General features: G+C 42.5%; 1 protein-coding gene across 1 annotated transcript; it reads left to right on the top strand.

Moving 5' to 3' along the window:
- Positions 1-22: 22 nt before the first annotated feature.
- Positions 23-23,207, top strand: hsd17b12a (hydroxysteroid (17-beta) dehydrogenase 12a). The gene is made up of 11 exons (XM_033634895.2): positions 23-343; positions 12,059-12,105; positions 13,653-13,728; positions 15,421-15,528; positions 16,541-16,605; positions 16,860-16,904; positions 17,364-17,398; positions 18,503-18,584; positions 18,764-18,829; positions 19,876-20,025; positions 21,805-23,207. The coding sequence occupies exons 1-11, from the start codon at positions 166-168 to the stop codon at positions 21,943-21,945; spliced, it is 993 nt and encodes a 330-aa protein (XP_033490786.1). The 5' UTR covers positions 23-165; the 3' UTR covers positions 21,946-23,207.
- Positions 23,208-23,484: the final 277 nt, after the last annotated feature.

The raw sequence follows: 23,484 nt of genomic DNA, 5'->3' as shown, positions 1-23,484 counted from the left end.
GGCTAGACAAGTGTTGGGGGAGTTGGGGGAGTGTGTGTGATGCTACAACCTCCTTATAAAGGGACTCTCTCTCACGTTGTGGCTTGGAAATTAGAGCACATTGCCTAAAATTGAGGTCTCCACACACACACTCTCACACACGCCGAGTCACCGCGAGCCGCTGCCATGAACTGCATGTACATTGAGGAGATGCTCCGCAGGGCCGAGACGCCTCTCTTCTGGGTCGGCGCGTTCACTGTGGCCTCCCTGGCGCTGTGGCTGCTCTACAGGCTGCTCTCAGGCTTTAGGATCTGGGTCTTGGGAAACGGGCAGCTGCTCTCTCCGAAGCTGGGCAAATGGGCAGGTGAGTTGGGTCACATCAATTTTAACGCCACCTACATCACGGTCACGAAGAGGGCAGCTCAGAAGTAGGCAGGTGGACTCGACGTGCAAACACCAGAATGAGGTTATTGGGCTCAAACTTCACTTTGTCACAAAGAGGAGCTACATTCTGGTGCGTTTTTTTCTGTGTGGTTTAATTCAAGGGGAGGTTGGTGTTGCGTAACAAGCGCAGGTAAGCAGCTGATTGACTGGCAAGATAATGGTCCTTATTAGCTCAATTGGGTTTTTTTCCCCCTCCTCGCGTCAAACACAGCACCGTCTGCTGCCAGGGGCTCCAGTCAGCGTTTTCACCCACATTTGGAGCGGTAGGGGGATGCCCCACATTGGTGAGCCAGGAGCCAAATTGCGCAGGCTATGCGCACTTTTTAGAGAGCTGTTTTATGTGGGTGAGCTCTCAGCCAGCGCACTACTGAACCACATTAGCCCATCCGCATGATGTAGGACAAACCCATATGCCCAATTAAAACGTGACCTACATCTAGATCATTTTCACAGCCTTTCACTCCTCCAAATATGTCTCACTGGGGCAGCTTCTCAAACATTTTCACACTTGTGTTGATAATCTTTCACCTCACTTTGAATGTGATTATATTCAGGCGGTGTTTTGTCATGCTCTCGCTTGTGTCGTCGGTTCCTTGTCACATTTACCTTGTCCCATTCCGTTTGCCCTACATGTTGTTAGATGCAGATTAAAACGTCTTTAATTGGATTTGACTGTATAATGTACTTTTTCAACGTGCTTGGACACATAGGAGCGAGCTGGCAGGCAAATCTAAGTGTATTTTGGTTTGGTACAGACTAGTCTCATAGGAATCGCCCTGCCATGGCTTGACCCACTTCTCCAGTCTCCTATTTGGAGAAGACTGCTGCGTCTGGAGCCTCTTGCTGCGCAATTTGCCGAGCGCTCCCCTTCGCATTGGGATAGGTTGATAATCTCCCTTTAACACCTCTAAAAGCAGGCGACCCGGATGATTTGAATGCTTGTTGTTGTCTTTTATTTTTTTAAATAATAACCCAGATATTTATCTGCACCGTGACGCACTTTGCCTCCAAATCGTCGTTTTTTTATGAATGGAGTGTTTAATTGATGCCCTGTGTGCCGTAAGAGGGAATGAAACGCATGACGCAAAGGTAGGGTGCCTTTAGGAATGACTAATGTACATTTTTTTTGTGTGATTCTGCTGGAATATGCGGAGGAATACCGGTGCACACCGATGAGTCATGCGCTTGTTCATCGCTTCGTCATCCATTGGTCATATAGAAACTGTGATTTCCCCCCTCCCAACCCCCCCACCCCACCCTCCTCCTTCACTCCTCCTCCAGCACCCCCAGTATCTTGTCAGATGTAGCTCTAACTTCGCACTAGAGATCTCTTACCAGAAATGATTCCTTTTCTTTTTGGTGCAGTAAAGAACCTTTCTATTGCATCAGTTACACTGGGTCAAATGTGATTCTGTATTTTTAGGGTGCAGGAAATGCTCTAAACCATTACTTTCAGAAAGGATTCCTATTTTAACTTTCCCACACTGGCCTCTCTTACTCTTGTATACCTCTTTGTAACATGTGAACTTGAATGCCACTCCCTGAAACCAGTCCCTGGCACCAGTCAGACAAGCCAACAACAGTTGGAGCCATGGCAGGAAGTGAACAGGTAGAGAAGAGTGAATGTTTACTAGGAATGAGTTGTCCTCTTCAGCTGGTTGTACCAGATGTGCAGGTCTGGCCAGCTCAGGCAGTGCTGTGATTTCTTTTATGCCCATCCACTTACATAAAGTGGTGTGACTTTGTGTCTCCACCTTTGGCTGAAAGACTGAGGCACCTGTTGCAACAAGTTAAATTATTTCTAACCATCAAATAGGCTCGGTATTGTTCTTTATTTTAATGCCAAGTCAGCAACACAAGTGAAGTGGTGTTGTAGCTGCTCTACAGAAACTGCATGAGCCGTTAACCTATTTTCTTTGACATCTCCTTTCTCTTAGGAGCTTTGCAGTCATAGAATACCTCATGTTAGGGTTTTTCACAAACCTTAAACTCTTGTATCTGCTCATGATCATGCATATTAACTAATTTCAAGCGTATATCTGTAGAAAAACATTCAAAGCTTGAAATTCACAACATCAGCCCTTTTTAAAAGGTGGCGTATCACCGATAACCGAGGAAGAATTTAGCTGTACATGAATATTCTGTGACTTTGAATGCCTACTTTTAAAAGCTGTGGTAGTTGGACTAAATGTTAAGCCACTGGGTTTGTATTTAGACTTCATTTGACTTTATGTGATGAGGATATCGGCCAATCAAACAACCACTAAATGATTATCCCAGGAAATAAAATGAGTCACATTTTAAATACTTCTTTGACTGACATGTTTCCTAGAAAGATGTGCCAAATTGGATTACTTGGCTCATCCTTTAAACATGTGCTTTTTGCAACCCACATGGCTGTTATTGCAACACAGGAGGCAAACAACATTTCCTGGTCAGACAGGTTTGATTGGTGTAGGTGAACAAGGTCACGTTTCCTTGGTAACAGCTCCAATTAGTTCAGATAAGTGTCAGTTCCTCCCCTTTTATGCAAGGTCAGGTAATTTGTATTCAGAGTTGCTTTTGTAAGCTTGGAGTTTAGAGAGAGTCTTGTTATCACTGCACATCTTTTAGTGCTGAAGCTCTGCAGCTCTCACATGCAGAGCAGAGCAGGGATTTCTCTGGAGTTCCTCTGCTGGTCTTCCCCTTAGTGGAGGAGACTCCTAGTGGCAGAACATCAGCACTGCAGAATGGAAGAAGGCGGCTTCCCCAGCCTCTCTGCTGCACTGTGCATCCACACTTTCACCCTCCCCACCTCCTGCCAGCCCAATCCATGTCTGCAGCTCAGTTTGTCTTTTTTTAAAACCCTGAGCGAAGGAATGGCAGTGCTCAAGAACATGACATTTCTTTTTTTATCCATCAAGTCTTTAATTTCTTGGCAGATTTTTGACAATAGTTGCATCAGAATGGGAGATCCCTGCAGTTTTAAAGATATTTAGTCTTGGAGTTAAGATTTTAAAGGTATTTCATGGTATTTTTGCAGATTTCTTTTATAATGCAGTGTTTAATATTTATGCTTTTTTGTCCAGTGGAGCATCTTTTGACTCTAATGTGTAGTAGAGCCCAGTTTTCTCCTCTCCGCTCACTCCATTCTTAGCCCCCAGCATCTCATATTATATAAGGGAGCCAGTGTCTGTTCTTTTGAGTGTGTGTAAAACTCCATTATAGGGAAGTAAATTAGACCAAAGGGAGCTTTTTACAAGGGTGGGGAGGGGGAGATAGTGATGTCACATGCACCTCAGAAGTGCCCCCCACCTCCCTTTGACATTAGAGTTTATTGAGAAAATGGTCCTATTATATAAGAGGGATGCAGCCATTCATCAGTACAGCACAAGAGTGACAAAGACTTGTGTCAGCACTTACGCAAGAATTCTGTTGAGTTTGATTCGACTGCAGGAATAAACATTTGTGGTGTGCAAGTTTATCAACCTCAGCTGCGGGCGAATCAGAGTGGCAGGGCGGTGTTTAATTATTATGAGGGGGAATAAATTTCAGTGGGTTTTTTTTTTATGAATAGGCATTAGGCTTCATTCATGGTAAGGAAAATGCACATATGTGAATGAAATTTATCCATGTGTATCAATTGAGGCAGGGTCTCCACTTCTTCATCCTTGTGAATGTGCTTCCCCCTAGTGCTTTGTATGAGAGAGAGAGAGAGAGAGAGAGAGTGTGTGTGTGTGTGTGTGTGTGGGCGGGCGGAGAGAGGGAGAGAACACTGCTGTTCATGTGATGAACACGCTCTGTGACACGTGCCGGAGCCAGGGATGCTGGGTAAAAAAAAAAAAAAAAGAGAAGAGGGAGAAAAAAATCCTCTGCATCTCCCTCATTTCAAGCTCCTCTCAATCCCTCCTCCTCCTCCTCGCTCCTCTCCCTCCTCTCACCCATCTCCCCATTCAGCCAGTCTGTGTATCTGTTTCTCTACATCTTGCACTCTCTTTGAGGCTACAGTACCATCTTCCTCTGAGCATGTTGCTCGTCTTCTCCAGTTTCACTTCTCGTATTCTCCATCCATCTCCATATTTGTGTGCCCACTAACCTCTTCTCTAATCAATACTGATTTTAATAGTTAAATGCTTCTTATCCATCAACACCAGTACTGATATTAATTTTCAATGTACACAAAAGTAGTGCATTTCCAACTTGATTATTTGTCCAAAAACAAAAAAACAGTACGTGGCAATATTATAGCTTCACAAACACTAAGACGCTTCTTACCTTTTTCATATTATCTAAAGTTATTATTCTGGGTTTTTCAACCATTGCTGAGACTTAATGAACAGTTTTAAGATAACTTCTGCATCTAGTAACTTGTTGTGGTAATTTTCTTAAAAGAAATGATTGGTTAAATAGTGCAACTAACGTAATTTTTTCATTACTGATTAAACTGCCGATTATTTTTTGTTTGGTTTTGTCTATAAAATGAGAAATTTTAAAAACTCTACAGTTTCCTAAAGCCCAAAGTGACATCTCTAGATTGCTTGGGTCTAGGGTTAGGGTTAGGGTTAGGGCTAAAACCCAAAGATAATCAGGTTTACCATCATATAACACAAAGAAAAGCAGCAAAAACTCAGTTTGTGACTAATTTGAACTGGAACAAGGGAATGTTTGGTATTTTTGCTCAAAACAAAGGAATACTTTGCATATCTATTTCCAAACAGGTGCATAGGCGAGGGACGAGAAGAATAAAATTCATAGAAAAGACTCACATGTACTGTCTAACTTGCAAAAATAATGATTTTAATGCTGCATTGTTTCAGGCAAAGGTTGAGGTATTTTTGCTCAAAAAATGACAAACATCATTCATCATTCAATATTACTTTAATTTGCAGAGGCATTTCAGGTTTTTTGTCCATGTTAGGACTTCAAATTTCTATGTTAAGCCTAAATTATTAGACAGTTACCAAAATAGTTGCAGATTAACTTTTTGTTGATTGACTAACTGATTAATCATCAAATTGTTAAAGCTTAAAATGGAAATTTGAAGTCTTTACATTGACAAAATAACTGAAATGCTTCCACCTGAAAGCCCAATACTGAACAATGCAAAAAACTGGTATTAGCGTGAATTTCTTTGACAGAGAAACCCAGCCCATTTTCAGCAAAATATTTCCAGTTGAAGTATCAACATCTCACCAAATACTTCTTTGTTCTTCTTAAGTCATGCACTCTAATTTTGCTGCGAACCATAGCTAACTTTCCCCAACGTTCTTGTCTGACAACATCTGTTGCACTCCTCAGGATCACAGGGGCATCAAGTGCAATAATTTGCTGCTGAGTTGCGTTATCTTAACACACAATACTGGACCACCAGCATATTTGAATCAGCAGTTTATTGGTTTCTGTAAAGTGATGTCTTACTTCGTTGGTTGCGGTCTAACATGCCAGAGAGGCAGTTTGTTCAGTTGTGAGTTTCAGTTGAAATGTTCTCGGAGGTAATTGCGTCAGTCTTTTGTGGGACAAAGCTGAGAAGAATGGTATGAAGTCATGTTCTGATCAAAGACATTGCCAAACCTCTGACCACATCAATCACCCGACAAGTGTTTATTGCATGTGCACACAGTGTGTAAGATGGTGTGCAGGTGATTGATGTGGTTTCAGGAAGTAAAAAGGCACCTGGGTTTGGATTTTAAGTTTTTCAAACTCTTTTAGATACAAGTAAGTGTTGTTTAAAATGTGGAGGAACTCCGCATCAATTTTATCCACTAGTCTGAGTTATGTCACCAATACAGGGATGTAAATGATCCAACAGGAGGGCTGAGTGCATGCAGGTTTCCATCCCTTCCACCAAAGACTCCAGCAGGTGATTCCACTGATTAACACTCCTCCAGTCAGAGGACAGACTAATAAAGTGAAATCACCTGCTGTAGGCTTTGTTTGAACCTCCACACAGTACAGTCCGTCCTTTTAATGGCACGCGGTCAAACAGCGAAGTTTGTTTCCTGCTCAAAAATCACCTTGTCTCAACACAACTAATTGTGGCAAAGGAAACTATTGATTTTTAAACAAGGCATGTGACTGGAGGAGGGAGGGGGGACACGACTATTTTTTGCTCTGTACCCAAATATAGATGCAGCTTCTATCTTGGGCAGCTCTGAAGTACATGTTCTCTTTTTTTTTCTCTTTCTCCTGTCTCTCACCCTCCCTCCCCTCATTTCTCCCTCTCCCCCAGCCCGATCAAGCTTTATTTTTGTCGACTTTTATATCACCCATGTGACTTTTCTCCCCTGCTATTTAAAGCAGCGTGTGTGTGTGTTTGAATGTGGAAGGTGGGCGGATGGAGAATGGAGTGTGTGTGTGTGTGTGTGTGTGTGTGTGTGTGTGTGTGTGTGTGTGTGTGTGTGTGTGTGTGTGTGTGTGTGTGTGTGTGTGTGTGTGTGTGTGTGTGTGTGTGTGTGTGTCTGTTTGGGTGAGGGTGGGTGGAAGGGAGGGGGGGGTGCTGTCTTTGGATCTTCTGCTGCATCCCTCCCTCCATCTTTTTTTTTTCCCTCCCTCTGTGGTAGGAGGGGCTGCTCGTTGATAGGCGAGTTTGGGGTGCGACAGATTACATAACCGTACGTAACGAGAGCGGGGCATACAAGGACCGCAGTCTCTCCTCACTGAGAATCTTAATTGGGGATTTGGTGGTGGTGGTGGTGGGGAGGGTTGAGGGGGGAAGTTTTTGCGCTCATTTTAGCTCTGTCTCGCTCTCTTTGCATAGGAAGTTGAATCTTCTAAAAAAAAAAAAAAAAACACACTCACCCTGCGGGTAACTGATAGTCAGGGCCATGCCAGTTTTCTTCACAACTAAACACTAGATCAGCTTATTTTACTAATCAGCCCACCTTAATCTTGAGAGAGGAATAATCAGTGGATTCATAGAAATCTGAATCTCCATATTCATGACTCTTTTGTCTTGTTAATACGAGCTGCTCATCCTCACACACGTGCCTTCTCATGCAGTCCACGTTAATCTAAATTCTCCATGTATCAGTGAGCTTTGTGTTCTTCCTGCTCTGCTCATCAGATCACATCTTATGTGTGTTTCTTTTCCTCCCCAGCCTGCAGTGCTCATGCTGGCATCGGGGGGCTTTAGGTGGAGGGCTGAGGATGCAGCAGCAAGCCTGGTCGTCGTGGTGATGGCGATGGTGGTGGGGGATCTTGTTGGTATTCAGGTGCTGCGGCAGGCAGGCAGGCAGGCAGGCAGCTCCCAGACGAGGCAGTGCAGGCGCGCTGCTATTTTTACTCCTCCTGCTGCTTTTTTTAGACCCTCGGAATAGTGAGCAGGCAGCGGCAGGGGCTGCTCCACTGCTGAGGAGGGAGGGAGACAGAAAAGGCTGGGGGATGTCAATACCTCTGGACGTGATGTGCAGCACTAAGCACAGCAGAGCGGCGGCACAAATGCGCCCCCATCAGGGCCCTTCAGAGCCAGCATGGTGGACCAGATCCCTCAGAGGCGCAGGAATGGGGGGGAAATGAGCATTGTTGCTGGGAATGAATGAGAGGCAGTGGTGCACACATCCTCTCTGCCAGCACACACTTGAATACATTCATGGAGTCACACACACTCCTCTTCCCCCCCCGGCCTCTCCCCAATCTCCTTTTTGTTTTTTCATGGTACACATCACTCTCATATGTGGTTGCCCCATCAACACACATTCACCCTTTGTTGTCTGTGTGCGTCTCTGAGTGTCAGTGGCATTGCTGTCAGTCACGTGCTTGCTTGCGTAGACCCTTTTTGTTGCATTACATCTGTGTGTGTCACAGATGTAATGCTTTGCTCATGCTAGGGGGATTAATTCCTAGTGGAAGCACTGGGGTGTTTGTGTGTTTGTGACTGGACTGAGCAGTAGTATTTTTGATCTGGTGTTCTGCTTGTGCATCAGTGAGGAGTTGTAAAGGTGACACCTGCAGTGTTCATCATTGAAAGGTCACCAGTTACAGGTGAAAGAGTTGCATCAGACTTCATTCAGTTGTCTTTGTGGCTGAGATATTGTCCCTTTTTTACCGTAAATTATTATAGTTTTCTTGCATTAGTTGCACTCGTGATGGCTGATAGCAACTCAAAAGCAAGAAATGAAATATCTTAAGACTCGAGAGGAACTCAGTGTCCTCATCCCACTGTACTGGCCCCCCGTTACACACACACACAAACACACACACTTCACTCTCACTCACTCCCCAGACAACGTTTATTGAGAAAATGGTACTATTATATAATGAGTGGGAGGAGTGTAGTCATTCATAACTATAGCACGAGGATTTGGAGGTTGTGGGGAAGGGTGGGGGGTGGAGGTGGAGGTGGAGGTGGGGAGGGGTAGACAAATGCAGAGTGGAAAATCACAATTCAAAGTAGAGTGTTTTTAAAGAAGTAAGTGGCACTAAAAATAGTTTCTGATGTTTATGTCTCCTCTTCTTTCATCCAGCTGTTCTCTAAAGTGGATAGAGGGATTATTTGTCTCCATCGTATCTAGCCTCCCACTTTTCAGACCACCCAACAAAATCCCCTTTACATATTTCAGTTTTATACTTTTCATTTGCGTTCATTTTTTTTGGTTAAACTGTCACTTCATTTGAAGAAGTTTGAGAGTGCAGAGCTGGAAATGTTTCAAAATGTCACCTTGTCTTAAAAATGTGCAGATTCCTGCGCTAGTTCTGATATTACACAATTTTTATGGCTTAAATTTTTAAATGTGCTTTGCTCTGCCAAAATTAGAATGTTCTTTGATATTTCTGCTAAAAGATTATTAATTTAATGAGTTTAAAGACTTGATTGGCTAACAGCAGTATCTTCACTAACTCAAATACCATACACTTGCAGAGTGGAAGTTTTCCACTTGACATGCAGCAGGTTTTTGCAAAGAGGAAGGATTTTAATCGTTGTTTAGTGATGAGACAATCCAGGGTTAGTCCCCTTTTAAAGCAAAATTCACCTCTTTTGTTTTAGCGGAAAGAAGTGAGACTGAAAAGCAAGAAGAGTGGAGTGATACTTCATTTTGTTCTCTTACAATGCATGGCATGCATAGCCTGAACATATGTAGTGTGACACGTAGCCAAGTACTGTATGGTCTTTGCTGTCATGTTCAAGTTCAAATGTTCATGCACCACACGTGTTTTGGCGCATAACAAATTCTTGCACGCTCTCCTGTATCAGGTTAAAGTTCAAATGCAGATGCTTTGCACACATTCTTGCACGCAGGAGCAACGTTCTGCACCTGAAACTCAGTCATGCAGGCGAACGTCATCCCAGGTGCTTTTCTCTGGGGTATTTTTATTGTCCCATGCGACTGGAATGTGGTCAGTGCTCTTGTTCTGTTTTATGGTTGTTTTTTTTCTCTAGTTCTCAGTTGCTGACATGGCCTGTCATTTCTTCCTCGAAGGTATCGTAGGCCTAGTTACAGCAGAATCGTGGAAGGTATTCCTTATCAGTCAGGACTTTTGTTCTCTTGCTTAAGAAAAGGCTGTCTTTCTGTAACCATCCAGCAACTTTACCTCCAGTTGTGTTGATTTTTCATGATCTAAACGGTTTCATGCTGCTCTCCTCTCCCTTGTGTTCATTACACTCCTTTAGCACTCATCAGATGAACTCAAAACTTGCATGATTGCCACCAGAAAAAGCTACACTTCCTTAGAAGTATGAGATTCCCACCTGTCAGCCATGATATTGTGGCACATGTGTGATGGATCTGTGTAAAATATGAGCCCTGTCGCTCGTAAAGCAAACAAGCCTCATTCACTTCACTAGATTATATTAGGAAAAAGCTGATTTAATGATTTTCTGTTGAGGTGGTTGTTGTCTCCCCCCCACCTTAGCCATTTTACTTTGCAGCGAATGTAGCCTCTCCCTGCCTCTGTTTGCCCCCACCTGCATCTGCAGCAAGAGCCTGATTTGGTACAGCCCGCGCCCATTGAGGCTTTTCTGCCACGGAGCGTTTCATTCTTAACACGGGGGAGGTTTAAAAATAACCAGGGATTCTGCTCTCTTTTCACTTTTGACTTTGTGCTACTCTCTCTCGCTCTCACTCCTCTTCTCTCATTCACTCACTTGTTCTTCTCTCCCCCCTCCTCCTCCTCCACCTCCTCCTCCTCTCCACCGCCATCTCTATTCTGTCTCTTTCTCCTTCACTCATTCGTTCTCTTGCTTCGCTCCAGTTCTATTTTTAGCCGCCCCTAGGATCCCTCCTCGCTCCCCCCACCCTCCCTACCCCACTTCGCCCTCCTCCTTTCTCCTGCTCCATGTTCGTCATCACACCCTCCTCTCCGCATCCCCTCTCTCATCTTGTCTCTTTTTCCTGCTCTCCAGCTCTTTGCCAGAGAATGTCCTCTGCCTCTATTAATCTTTCATCAAGCCTTGCTAATAATATATTCATGATGCACAACTATGTGTGCGTGTATTTGTGAGTACCCCCAATCCCTCCTCACCACCACCACTACCCCTTTTTTTTTGTTGTTTGTCTTGTGTCTTCTCTCTCCCTCCTCCCTCCTGCCATCCATCCTTTCTCCCCCCCATCCTCCGTCAGTCAAGAAGGAGCTGGGGTTGATGGGCAGTGAATGTTTAAAAATAGCCCTGCTTGCTTGACAAGGTGAGGAGAACTCTGAACACAAGAAGAACATCAGCTCCTCTCTCCGTCTTCATCTCCCCACGATTCGACCGCTTTTCACCATCTTTCCATGCACCTGTGAAACCTTTCCTACGGTTTTCCACCATTCTCCTTCCTCCACCTTTTGTCTAAACTGCAGATAGTCCACAGTTGATTTAACCTTGCCAGTTAGATGAACATAATCTTGAAAATCATATTGTTTTGCATCAGATGAGCTGTTCCCAGTGAGGTATCAGTGGGTGTTGAAGGCTGTCTTCTTTTGTTCTGCTTTAATCTATACCATCTTATCTCCGCCTCTATACAATCTCCATCCCCTCTGTTGTCTTTGTAGCTTTATCTTTGTGAATTGACTCCTATCCATATTATCTTGGGCTGTATTATTTGCATATCTGCTCCAAAATCGAACTGCACGCTCCCTATTGTGTGCACTTTGAGAATGGACACCCTGTCATCGTCGAGTTTAGAGAGAGGCTTTCCTAAACAGCAGGTGAATAGTATCGTGGGGTGTGGCCGCTAGAGCCTTCGTATGACTGTCCCATCTGTCACCCGTGAAGAGCCTCGGGCTTAACTCCATGTTAGGGCTCTGAGCTAATATGATGACAATTATAGGTGGTCAAACCTGATGTGAAGGTGTGTTGTGAGCCTGTGAACAAAGAGGGTCATATTTGTCATTTATGTGCAACTGTCACAAGATGCAAAGATAACAGATATGGTGGCGGTTGCATAATAGATGTGCCAGAGTAATGAGTCAGTCTGGCGTGACTTGTCGGTGAGATGTTGCTGATGTAATGTGCCACTGGACAGGGTTCGAGTAAGTTGTGCCTAGGTTGGATATACAAAGTGAAACCATGGTTTTAATCACGTCAGTCATTCTTGACTCAACTTTCAGCGACTTAAGAACATCTACTCCCTCATTAGTGAACAGAAGTTGACTTGACTCCTGCCCTGTTACATAGTTTAAAAGTGTTGCTCAGAGAACCAATACTAACCTCTTTCTCTTCTTTTCTGTCTCCCTGCAGTTGTGACGGGAGCCACGGATGGAATCGGGAAATCCTATGCGGAGGAGGTGAGGCTCCTGGACCCTTATTTATTTCATTTCTTTCACGGCAAAGCTGTGACTCATGCATACACACACACACACACACACACACACACACGTACACACACACACACACACACACACACACACACCGTGTTCACTCATAGGCCACGGTAGGGGAGAGCTCTTATAGGCCTATTAACGTGGAAGAGAGTCCTCACACACCTATGCACACACACTTCAGCACAGGCTCGTCAACAGGAGCACATACGGAGGTAACAAGCACACGTTGAATAGGGGCTACCCTGCCACGTGTTTGGCCCATACTAGTGTGGGTGTGCTGGCTGTATAATATAGTCATGTAGGGCCTTTGACTCATGCCGTTGCTGTTGGTGCTACAGTGGGGCTAGCCGCTTGTTACGCAACGCTAGGCCACCATTTTGCCCAATGTTTTATGCCATGCAGGGTGTTTTTTGCACGTTAACTTTTATGCAGAAACACAACACTTGGATTCTGCTTTCCACATGGAACATGATAAATCTACTTCTGTGCGATTAAGTGCATCGTTTCAAATCATTTGAACTGCACAAGCAGATTTGTTCACTGCACAGCAACGTGCCCACATACCCAACAATCAACCTGGCTGAGGAAACTCGTTGATTGAGTCTTTGTGCATCCAGAGGAACCAGTCAGAATGGGACTAGGGCTGCAGCTAACCATTATTTTCATTGTTGGTTATTTTCTTGATTATTCAATCAGTTGTTTGGTCTGTAAAATGGTGAAAAATGTGGATCGTTTTCCAGAGTCTAAGATGACACCCTCAACGGTTTTAATTTGTCCACAACCCAAAGACAATCAGTTTACTGTCATGGAGGAGTAAAGAAACCAGAATGAAAACACATTTAAGACAGTGGAGTCAGAGAATTTAAACTTATTTTGCTCTTAAAAGTTAACAGTTGATCATATATATCACCAATCGATATATCATTGCTCTAAATGAGACACAAGTTGAGGAAAATTAAAGTTAAGTCTGAAGTCTTTTCAGCTCTCAAGCCTTCTGTCAGTCTTTCTTTGGGAAGCATGCTTCCAACAAACTGATCAAAACAACTGAGTTTGCACATACAGAGAGAGGAGTGATTAATCTACGTCCATAGGAGACATTTTGGATATGTTACTATTGCTCTCCCAATATTCTGATCCAGAGTCAAGCACATTTATTGAAAGTTGGGAAAAACAAACTTAAAAGTGCCGTATGTAACTCTGGAGCAAGATAGTTGAGTCCATTCCTCCAAAAACCGACTCTTGGGTTGGTAGACTGAACCAAGTCACGATATTTGATGACCTCGGAATGACACTAAACAATCAACTTTTTTTCTCCAGGGAAGCGATTTTTAATGAAAACGACGAAACACAAAAAGATCTCTGATTTCGGGACACTGAAGTCCAAAAGTTTTCGTCTCCTCTTGTGACCCTCTATAGTTGCCAGCACTCTGTGTGACACCGTCCTCAGTATGTTACTATAATGGTCAAAGTTGTGTATTCGTCACTGACCGTTTTTTTTTTTTCCTTTGCAGCTTGCTCGTCGAGGATTTGCCATGATGCTGATCAGTCGCTCCCAGGAAAAGCTGGATGACGTGGCCAGGTCACTTGGTAAGTGTGTGTCTGTGTTTGTGTGTCTGCACAACATCATGGAAACCTGTTCGGGGTTGAGAGCACAGTGAGTGGGCTGATGAGGATGTGTGTATGGGCAGGTAGTGACGTGCAACCTCCTACCCCGTCAGCTACAGGGTTTCCCAGGCCACTATAGGAGGGCATATCCTCGACATAAGGATTTAGAATATAGTCAAAAACGAAGACAAGCAGCGAAAATTATCTGTTATGAGGACAAAATACAAGTTAGCACTTTTTTTGTCGCAACAAAGGTGTGGAACTTCCTTTTTCGAAAACAGTATGCTTTTATTTCACAGAGTCATTTTGTGAGTAATTTCTGAATCCTATTTTTCACGCTCTTCTGCACCTGCTAAGTCATGCCTTCATTGTGTTTGAGTGCTGGTGAATTGGAAACATGCAGCCAACAAAGCAGGCTGTGTTTTACCTCCTCACTGTCTCTATGAAGACAGAATAAAATCCAGCCTGATAGACCAACCTGTTCCTCTGAGATAATTGTGAGAAACAGACCAGGGTTTGCTCATTCACGTCTACACAGACAGAAACTGAGCACCCATACGAAAGGGAAAAACTTTTTTCCTCCTTCCTCTTCTCCTTTCTGGCCCGTCTCCAGATTTTAACAGAGACTGAATGGTGAGTGCCCCCCCAACCCCCACCCCCTGTTCAAATAGTGCCCTCTCCCTGACTCGCTCTCTTTCCATCTGTCTCTGACGTCTCCCACAGCGCAATTTCCCCTGTCGTGCTTCAAGTCCACAGAGGGGGCTGATGGGTAGTCACGAGCGGGATGCGGCGTGCCAAACTCTGGCACTCCTCCCTCACGATTAGTCTAGCAAAACCACCCTCCTTAGCATGTAACCGGCCAAACCCACCCTGTCCCACCTCTATTTTACTCTTATTAGTGTTTCTCCTCTCTTCTATGCAAACGTCTCATTTGACTTTTGATCGCACCTGCCCGGCAACCCCAAATTACTCCTCCAATCTGGCAGCCATAATATTTCTGCTTTTTGTGTGCAAAGCTGCTTTTATCATTTACTTTGACATGGACTCAAAGTAGCTGTGATGACTAAAAATAATCTGAACTGGATATAGATTTCAGGGAGGCTGCAACCCCTAGCACCCCTCTCAGGTTCCCCCTTTTTATCTCTTCACAACTACACTGACACACTCCTGGTCTTTACCGAGGCACATCCCAGGAATTTTCCTCTTATAACTCCCTCCGCCACCTATCAGCTAAACGAGTCTTTGGACAATAAATTCTAATTGCAGCAGGCGCGTCAAACATGACGAGGGAGTGGAGGGAGGGGAGAGGAGGTTAGGGGAGGAGGGGAGGAGGATGGCTCGGCTGGTTTGTTGGTACGCAGTGCCCTCTTCAGCCTGAGTCTGACAGTGGCTGCTATCACGCTCCATTTATTTGAATGGATCCGGGGTTTTGAAACAGGGGGATTGCTCTGTTGTTGGGCCACGTAATGCTGGCTGATTTGTGACACATGGATACATGATATGAGTGTGTGCTGTGGAGATGAATTATCTTAAACATACCTCACTCTGAGCTTGGGTCAAAAAATTGCACCATGAAACTTTCATTCTTACAGTTTAACACTTTTATGTTCACTGCCATACACAGATATCACTGTACCCTTAAAGTTAATGAGCACTTGTTTCTCCTTTTCACAGAGGATCAATTTAAAGTGGAGACAAAGACCATTGCAGTGGACTTCGGCAAGGCGGACATCTACGACAAGATTGAGGCGGGGCTGGCTGGTCTTGAGATTGGTGTTCTTGGTAAGAGCTGCTTTTCAGTCAGGACAGTGTGTTTATGCTTGCTACAACTCTGTCCAGTGATTACCTACAGGCACCAGTTGCATGTCGACATATTATGGAAAAGATGCTTGGTTTTGCTGCATCTTTAGTGCAGTTAGCTGTGTCATTGCAGACATAAATGATAAAGATATATCCTTAAGAGCAAAGCAACAGCAAAAGGCAAAGTAAGCATCACTTAACTTGTGTATTCAGGCAGTGCGAGCTGCATTGAGATTAGATGCTTAGAGAGTCTTTAGTATTTAAAATTGGACATAATTCTTGGGGTTGGAGGGTGTTGTGGAGTACAAAAACTTGCACGGACAGTTTAACTTCTGTTTCACTTTTGGCAAACCTCCCTTCTGGATTTCATTACACGCACCAGTCAAAGCAAATTGTAAAACACGTGCTGTGGAAATGTAAGCTGGTGTTTTTCCTGTTTTCAATAGTTTTAAACTCCCTTTAATTTAGGTACTTGAAATGACTTCTTTCTCAACTTCGCCTGACAAACTACAATGCACATGTTGTTGACTGGGGTCATGTTTTTTTGAGTTATGATGCTGTTGTGAAAGAGACATGTTACCAGAACACAAAAGATGAACACTCATGTGCACAAAAATGTTTCTGAGGTCTGCATTCCTTTTAAAAAGTCTGTCTTGAGCTTTAGAGACTTTCCAGAAAACCTCATTGCGACACTGCCATCACGACTCCTGGCATGTCAGTGTAATTTTAGACGTTTAGACTCCAGAGTTCACGTTGTACTTTTTAGCTGAACATTTAAGGAACTCTTTGTCCTTTTTTTATGATACCAATTGTGCTCTACTGGTTGTAAGGTGTGGCTGTGTCTTGTGTTGAGTAGAAAATGCTTGTTTCTATCTTGTTTGCTTTTGCTGCCACCTTGTGGTAGAAATTTGTGAGTTTGTGTTCTCCAGTAGCTGGTTATGTTGTGAAAAGAGTTGAATAATAAGATTATTTTCTCCTTTTTTGTCTTCAACAGTCAACAATGTTGGTGTGTCCTACCCTTACCCTGAGTACTACCTCCATATTCCTGATCTGAACAATGTGAGTGCTCTTATTTCGTCTTTATCTGCAGGTGGAAATTCTCTGATGCTGCTAGTTAGGAGTGCAAAATAAGTGACTTGTGTACGCCTGTGAGGAAAAAGCATGCACCATTTTGCAGATTTATTTTCTTTGTCTCATGCCTAACAGTTTAGTGATCATATTTATAGCTTCTAAACAACAAACATATCTTTTGTGATATTTCTGCATAATCATATGTGCTATTGTTTATCTGACTGGTGCTTTCTGTGTTTCAGTTCATCACAAACATGATCAACGTCAACATTACCTCAGTGTGCCAGGTGAGTTTGTTTTCTGCACACTTTTGCTCTCCGGGGAAGAAATATTCCCCAAACCTTCAGCCCAGTGTTGCAAACTCCATATTTATATCACGCCCCAAGTGTTTGTTTAAAGTTTGATCCATGCCTTATCACTTTCCCCCTCACTTCCCCCCCTTTTGTTCTTCTCCTCCTTTTCTTTTCCCTCCTCCTCCTCTGCTGTTTCTACCATGGTACCTGCAGTGTCTCAGTTGTTCCCAAAGCAATGGTGGACTACACCAACGCTGTCTGTACTCACCACCCACGCAACTCTCTCCCTGTGTCGGTCTCTGCCTGTCTCTCCCTTTTACTTTTAGTCTTTTTTTATTTAAATAAAACTCTTTCCCTTCTTTCCCCAGTACCCTTCTTCTCCCTCATGAGTTTCATCATTGTTTTGTGTGTCAGCTGATGTTAACTGAGCTTATGTTGTTGTTGTTCTTGTAGATGACCCGTCTGGTGCTGCCCAGAATGGTTGAGAGGTGAGTTAAATGATAGGCTTCCATGTTTTGCGACATGACTGCAGTCAAATATCAGTGTCGTGAATGAGGGATTGTGGCACAGAGGCTGCAGGAGGAATCTCAGAATTAAATAGAATCCCCTTTTTGTTGTCTGAGAGCAGTATTTTGGGAGATTGCACTTTATAAAGGTGACTATTTTTAACGGGAAAGGGGGACAAGAAATCCTCACCAAGCCCTTTCCATCACTGCATCTCTCTTTTCCTCTCCTCCTTTGTTCGCAATGCTGACAAGCTTTCAATTCACACAAAGTGCTCTTCCCACCCGATTGGCTGCTCTGTTCCCATGTGACTCCTGCCGGCCAATAGCAGCGCAGGCACATTTGGTGCCGTGTGAGGCTGGAGCGTCGCTCCACTACATCACTGCAGCAACAGGCTGCCATGGCAACACACACGGCCACTACCACACTGTTTCAGTGTGTGTGTATGTGTGTGTGTAACATCACTTTGAGTGTATCTGTGAGTGTGCTGAATGTGTATAGACACAGGGTTCCCACTGGCATGGAAAATCTTTGAAAGTTTGTGGATTTGAAGACAAAATAAGGACTTCTGAAAATGTATTGTGCTGTTCTGGGATCAGTGCTTCACATATTGAGGAAAGCCCTCTGATGTAGATTTGTGTCATGGCAGCAGTTTTAGATTAAGGTTTTTTTTTAATGTTTTAAAATGCCAAATGAACAATGAAGCCTCTGTTGCAAAGGTGTAGATTTTGGGTGGGACGCAGGGGACGTGTCCTCCTCAATATTTGGAACATGTGCATTTAAGTAGGAGAGGACATTTACTTTAACAAAATTAAAGACATTTATGCCATAAATTGATGCAGAAAAAGCGCAAATTGGTGCAGAAAATTTACTATCATGCAGGAAATTAAGTATTTGATGCTTATTATTGTAGGCCAGGGGACCCCAATACCCTCTGTTTTTTTTTTAACCCCCCCCCCGCTTTGTCATGTGTAATTTTAATGCCACAATGCCACATCATCAAATCATGGTAGCTTTGAATCGTGGAGTTCGTTCATTCATTCACTGTTCAAGACCTTTTCCTAAATCCACTTTGTTGTGTTTTTCAGTAACAAAGGTGTCATCCTGAACATCTCATCTGCCAGCGGCATGTACCCCGTCCCCCTGCTTACTGTCTATTCTTCCACAAAGGTATGTTCAACATCTATACCTGTCTGTCCTGTTTTAACAAGCAAGAATTCTCTTTGGAGACTAAATTGTTTCCCTAAGCCAACCCTTCATTTTTGCCTCATTTGGAGGTTGTAATAACAAACCAACATTTTACAAACTCATGTGTTAAAACTAACCATGTTTCACTCTTCTGTGTGCAGGCCTTTGTGGATTTCTTCTCTCGTGGCCTTCAGGAGGAGTACAGGCGTCAGGGCATCATCATTCAGGTGAGTTTGGGACTTACCTCTCCTCTGCCCTGCATAAGATTTTTTTTTTTTTTTGCATAAGAATGTGTCCGACCCAGGCAGATGCCAGGAAGTTAGAAAAGCTTGACAACATTGTTTCCCTGTGCAAACCGAGAGTGAGTAGCACAGACCATACCACTGTAGGCCCAGTCTCCTCTATCATAGTGTCATTTGCTCACTGGAAGTCTGTCAAACTATCCTAATCCAAGCTGAAAATATTATACACAGTGATTACACCTCACCCTTCATGGGACTGTATATGATCCACAGGACATCTGTACTGTGAAGACCGGAGGAGCTGCTGTCGACCAAACTTGAATGGTGGCTTTAAGTTTAAAATGTTCGACAAAAACTAAATTAAATGTATAAGTAACATAACTAATTATTTTTTATTATATTTCTCTAATTTTTTAGACATCTTTTTGTTGTAGACTTTGTGTCAAAGGACATAAGATCTGTCCATTAATGAAATCCCTCACAGATTTAACTCAAAAGAAGTTACAAAATCTTGTTGTTCCCAACCAGTGTTGGCTGAAAATTAATGGAACGACAACACATTCACAAATTAAACCCCTGATATGCATTTTTCAGAGAAGAGGTATTTTTGAAAATGGTGTTCCACATAAGGCTTGTTTGTTCTGTTTTTAGCACCCTCTGTAGTATTCACTCATGTGCCACCTTGTGGTTGAAGTGTGCACCACAGTTTCACCTCAGCAAACCTCAGAGTATGTTTTCACCTGATGAAACCACAGTCGTCAGACCAGGTTACAGCAAAGATCTGATGTATTTTGAGTGCATTTCACAGGGTTATTTGTCAGTCTCACAGCAGGGCACATGATGCAACTTTTGTTTGTGCTGCAAATCTGGAGTTCATCTGTGGAAGTTTGAAACTTCACACTAACCTGAGGAAGAACTAAGACTTTGTTTTATTCAAATTTTGCGTATTCTATGATTGGAAAAAGAGGTTTGTTACAGGCTTGATGTGTTTTTGAGCTCATCTCACATGTTTTTTCACTGTCTTCATGCAGAGTGTGCTGCCTTTCTTCGTGGCCACCAAAATGACTCGCATCAGGAAGCCCACCCTGGACAAGCCCACCCCAGAGCGCTATGTGGCAGCTGAGCTCACCACTGTGGGTCTGCAGAGCCAGACCAATGGCTATTTCCCCCACGCTGTCATGGTAAGAAGTGGAAACCTCAAAATACCTGTCCAGGAATACATCAAGTAAACTTCAATGTAGGGTTGCAGCTATATAGCAGTTTTAAGGTATAACGTGATATAGAAGTTAACGGTTATCATACCGTGTACATTTGCTTATCTATGATAATTATGAAAATTCTGTAATATCATGAAATTGCGATATTTTCTAAGACTGCTATCAATCCTTGAAAATCTCATACCGTTGCAACCCTACTTCAATGCTGCTCCTAGTAAGGGATGTCAGACTTAAAGGGAAACGTCAGTACTCTTGAACTGAGACACTAGTTTCCTGTGTTATTGTGTCTAAGTGACTAATAGAGACAAAATATGAGACCACTGCATCACAGAAACAGGCTGCAATTTAATTGCAGTGCAGTTGTGCACCATTGATTTTTATATCTATTAAAAGTGCTTGTTTTGCCACCGATAAGCTCAGACTGATATTATGAGTGTCTGATAGCATTATGGAAAAGATCCTACAGAGAAATCAAATGCTTTTCTTTACCTTTTGCTGGCCTGTTTGTTATTGTGACAAAGCCTCGCTTAAGGGGCAGTCTCACTCTGAAATCTTGCGAGAGGTGACTTGTTGCAGGAAAAAACAACGGTAGAAACATTAGTGAGAGTTGGAGAGAGGAGTCATGGGAAGAGTTTGTTGTGTTGCAGTACAAAAGGTGGCCAAGATTGCTATGAGTGTCTGCAAAGATTGCCGAAAAGACCCTACAGAGAAACTATTATTATTATTGTTATTGTTGTTGTTGTTATTGTTATTGTTATTGTTATTATTATTGTTATTGTTATTATTATTGTTATTATTATTATTATTATTATTATTATTATTATTGTTATTTAAAAAACCTTTTGGTGATCCGGTGTGTTTGTTAGTGTGTGTAACCATGTCTTCCTCAAAGAGAAGTCTCATTCTGAAATCTGGCGGACTTTTCCACATTCTAAAAATCAGCTAGATATTCTGTTATGATGTTGAAAGTCTTTTAAATAACGCTTAGAAGATGCTTTACGTGCTCCAACACAACAAAGTCATCCTGGCACTCCTCTCTCCAACTTGCTGTGACGTTCCCACCATCATTTTTCGTGCAACAAATCACTTCTCATGAGATTTCAGAACAATGCCTCTTCTTGAGTGAGACTTGGTTTCATTTCTCTGTGGGGATCCTTTCCATAATGTTATAAAACACTTCTAATGACAATCTGAGTCTGTCAGTGGCAAAAACAAGCACTTCAAGTGGATGCAAATTGATGGTGCACAATTACTTGTATGTCTCAATACTTGACCAATTTAAAAAATTGTTGTCTCCATTAGTAACTTAAACACAAACATGGGAAATCAGGGCCCAGGTTGAGTTTACAACTGAACTATCTGGCTCAGTAGTTGGTTTTAATCCCCCTTTAGGAGTTAAGATTAAATGTATATTCACTTGAAACACACATCAGTATACATCCAGGCTGTAGTTTGTCTTAAACAATATTTGGAAACTGTTGATGATGCTATAAAATAACAGAATTTGGAGTGTTGGATGCATTATGTCACCTATAATTCGCTTTTTTAAAATTTATTTTTTTAGATTAGGTGTGTTTTTCTTAGTGTTTAACGTTCTACAAAATTAGATTAAGTGACATAAAACCTGTATTTTTCAAGATGTCTTGGAAACTTTTTTTGAAATTTTAAGATTAAAACCTGAACCTAGGTTTTAAATCAATTGTAAACCCATGCATCTCTTTTGTGTCGTTTCTTTCCTCGCAGGGTTGGGTGACCACCAAGCTGGTGCCAAGCAACCTGGTCATCTTCTTCGGAGCCAGAATGAACCGTCTGCAGCGCACTGGATACCTGCAGAGGAGGAAGTTGCGAGAACAGAAGAACGGCACATCTTTGAAGAGTGATTAGAAAGATGGCTGACGAATCTGCAGGCAGCCACTCTGTTCTGACCCGGTGCAGCATTTAAAACAAAGGAGAGCTTGTGTTAGTATCTGTGTGGTTGGTCCTCCAGGGTTGCCTGAGATTTCACATTTGCGCCTTCGGTAAACGTGCTCATCAAAGCATGTGTATGACTTTGTGTTTAAGACGGCAAACTCTGACCTGATATGATTTTTCTGGAGAAAAATAACCAAAGAAGGCAGGAGCTGAAATGATAATAAAATGCTGCTCTTGGTTAAGGACATAATTTTGTCACTGACACTGATGGTGGAAATACTACAACCAAAAAATGAGTGATTTGTTAACCCTGCTGTTGTAAGCAGTGGAAAATGGTGGTGGGCATTTTTTTTAAATATGCAGTATATATATTTGTAAAATTATTTATTTTCTATTTGTATGAACACTTGAGCCAGCTCAGCTTCTGCATTGCCCTGTTTACAAATCACTGAGCCATTTAAAGATGGTAGTTTCTGCTTTCTTTCATGTCATCTTACTTGCGTTACTGAGCTGCTATCATCATGCATTGGCTCCTTCTTCCCTTTGTGTCTATATTGCCTGTTTTCAATATATTTAAAATGATAATTTGTGGAGGGTTTTGTTGCACCAATTTATCACTTGTTATAAACCAAAGATTGTCACACAGTTCTCATTAACTGGCACATTAAACACAAGTAACTTTATACTGAAATGAATGCTGGAAATGTGTCAGATTCAATGAGCTGGTGTTGACTGGTTAACAATGTATTATGAAAGGATGTAATTCAGCTGGTGCCATGTCCATGTGACCATGTCTCTCTTCTATGCCTCTTTTAATCAAATGTAAACCTTTAACAGACGAAGGCAAACCTCCAAATCGCTGCACCTTTACAGTAGGTCCTCCGGTGTTTTGAAAGGATTTCACAGCGATGGAGAACATTTACTGTGGAGCAAATATTCCTCCAGTTGAAGATAAAACGCAAATATGAAGGTTTTACATCATACTGGTTTAAATGCTACCAAATGTTTACTTTAAAAACAGGAGGACTGCTGCACAATTGAATACCTATATGACTTGGTCTGACCTGTGCCTTAAATAAGTGGTCTTGTGAATGCTTTTCCTTTGTAACAAGTCTTTTAATATGCTTGAAAATAAAAAAAAAATTGAGTTTCTACATGTAAAGTGCACTGTTTACATTTATGTAGCAGGAAACATGTTTTCTACTGTTTGATAATAAAAGCTTTGGCATACAGTATGTGATTGTGTAAGTGTGTGTGTGTTTTTTTTTAAATAGATCTGGACTGTGCTGGAAGAAGTACCATAAAACTTCTATTAGTAGCCTGGGCTATTATTTGCTTGAATCACTGAACTCAACAGGCTTATATTTGGGACAGCCGTCTATATGGGACAGGCCTTTAATTCCTTTTACACAAAACTGTTGCTCAACAAAGATGGGAAATACAATCAAATTATTTATTTGAACCTGTATAAATATTACTTGTATAAAAATTAGGCTTTGAATAGCATCAATT

The sequence above is a fragment of the Epinephelus lanceolatus genome, chromosome 5, assembly GCF_041903045.1.
Source record: "Epinephelus lanceolatus isolate andai-2023 chromosome 5, ASM4190304v1, whole genome shotgun sequence".
NCBI classification, from domain to species: Eukaryota; Metazoa; Chordata; class Actinopteri; order Perciformes; family Serranidae; genus Epinephelus; species Epinephelus lanceolatus.
The sequence above is the reverse complement of the archived record's forward strand: the minus strand, read 5'-3'. Positions and strand labels throughout refer to the sequence as shown.

Excerpts from the sequence above, each read along its gene's own strand:
- hsd17b12a (XM_033634895.2), top strand. The coding sequence starts at position 166 with ATGAACTGCATGTACATTGAGGAGATGCTCCGCAGGGCCGAGACGCCT. Across the intron at positions 18,585-18,763 it reads CTGTCTATTCTTCCACAAAG|GCCTTTGTGGATTTCTTCTC; the intron begins GTATGTTCAACA and ends TTCTGTGTGCAG. Across the intron at positions 18,830-19,875 it reads GTCAGGGCATCATCATTCAG|AGTGTGCTGCCTTTCTTCGT; the intron begins GTGAGTTTGGGA and ends GTCTTCATGCAG.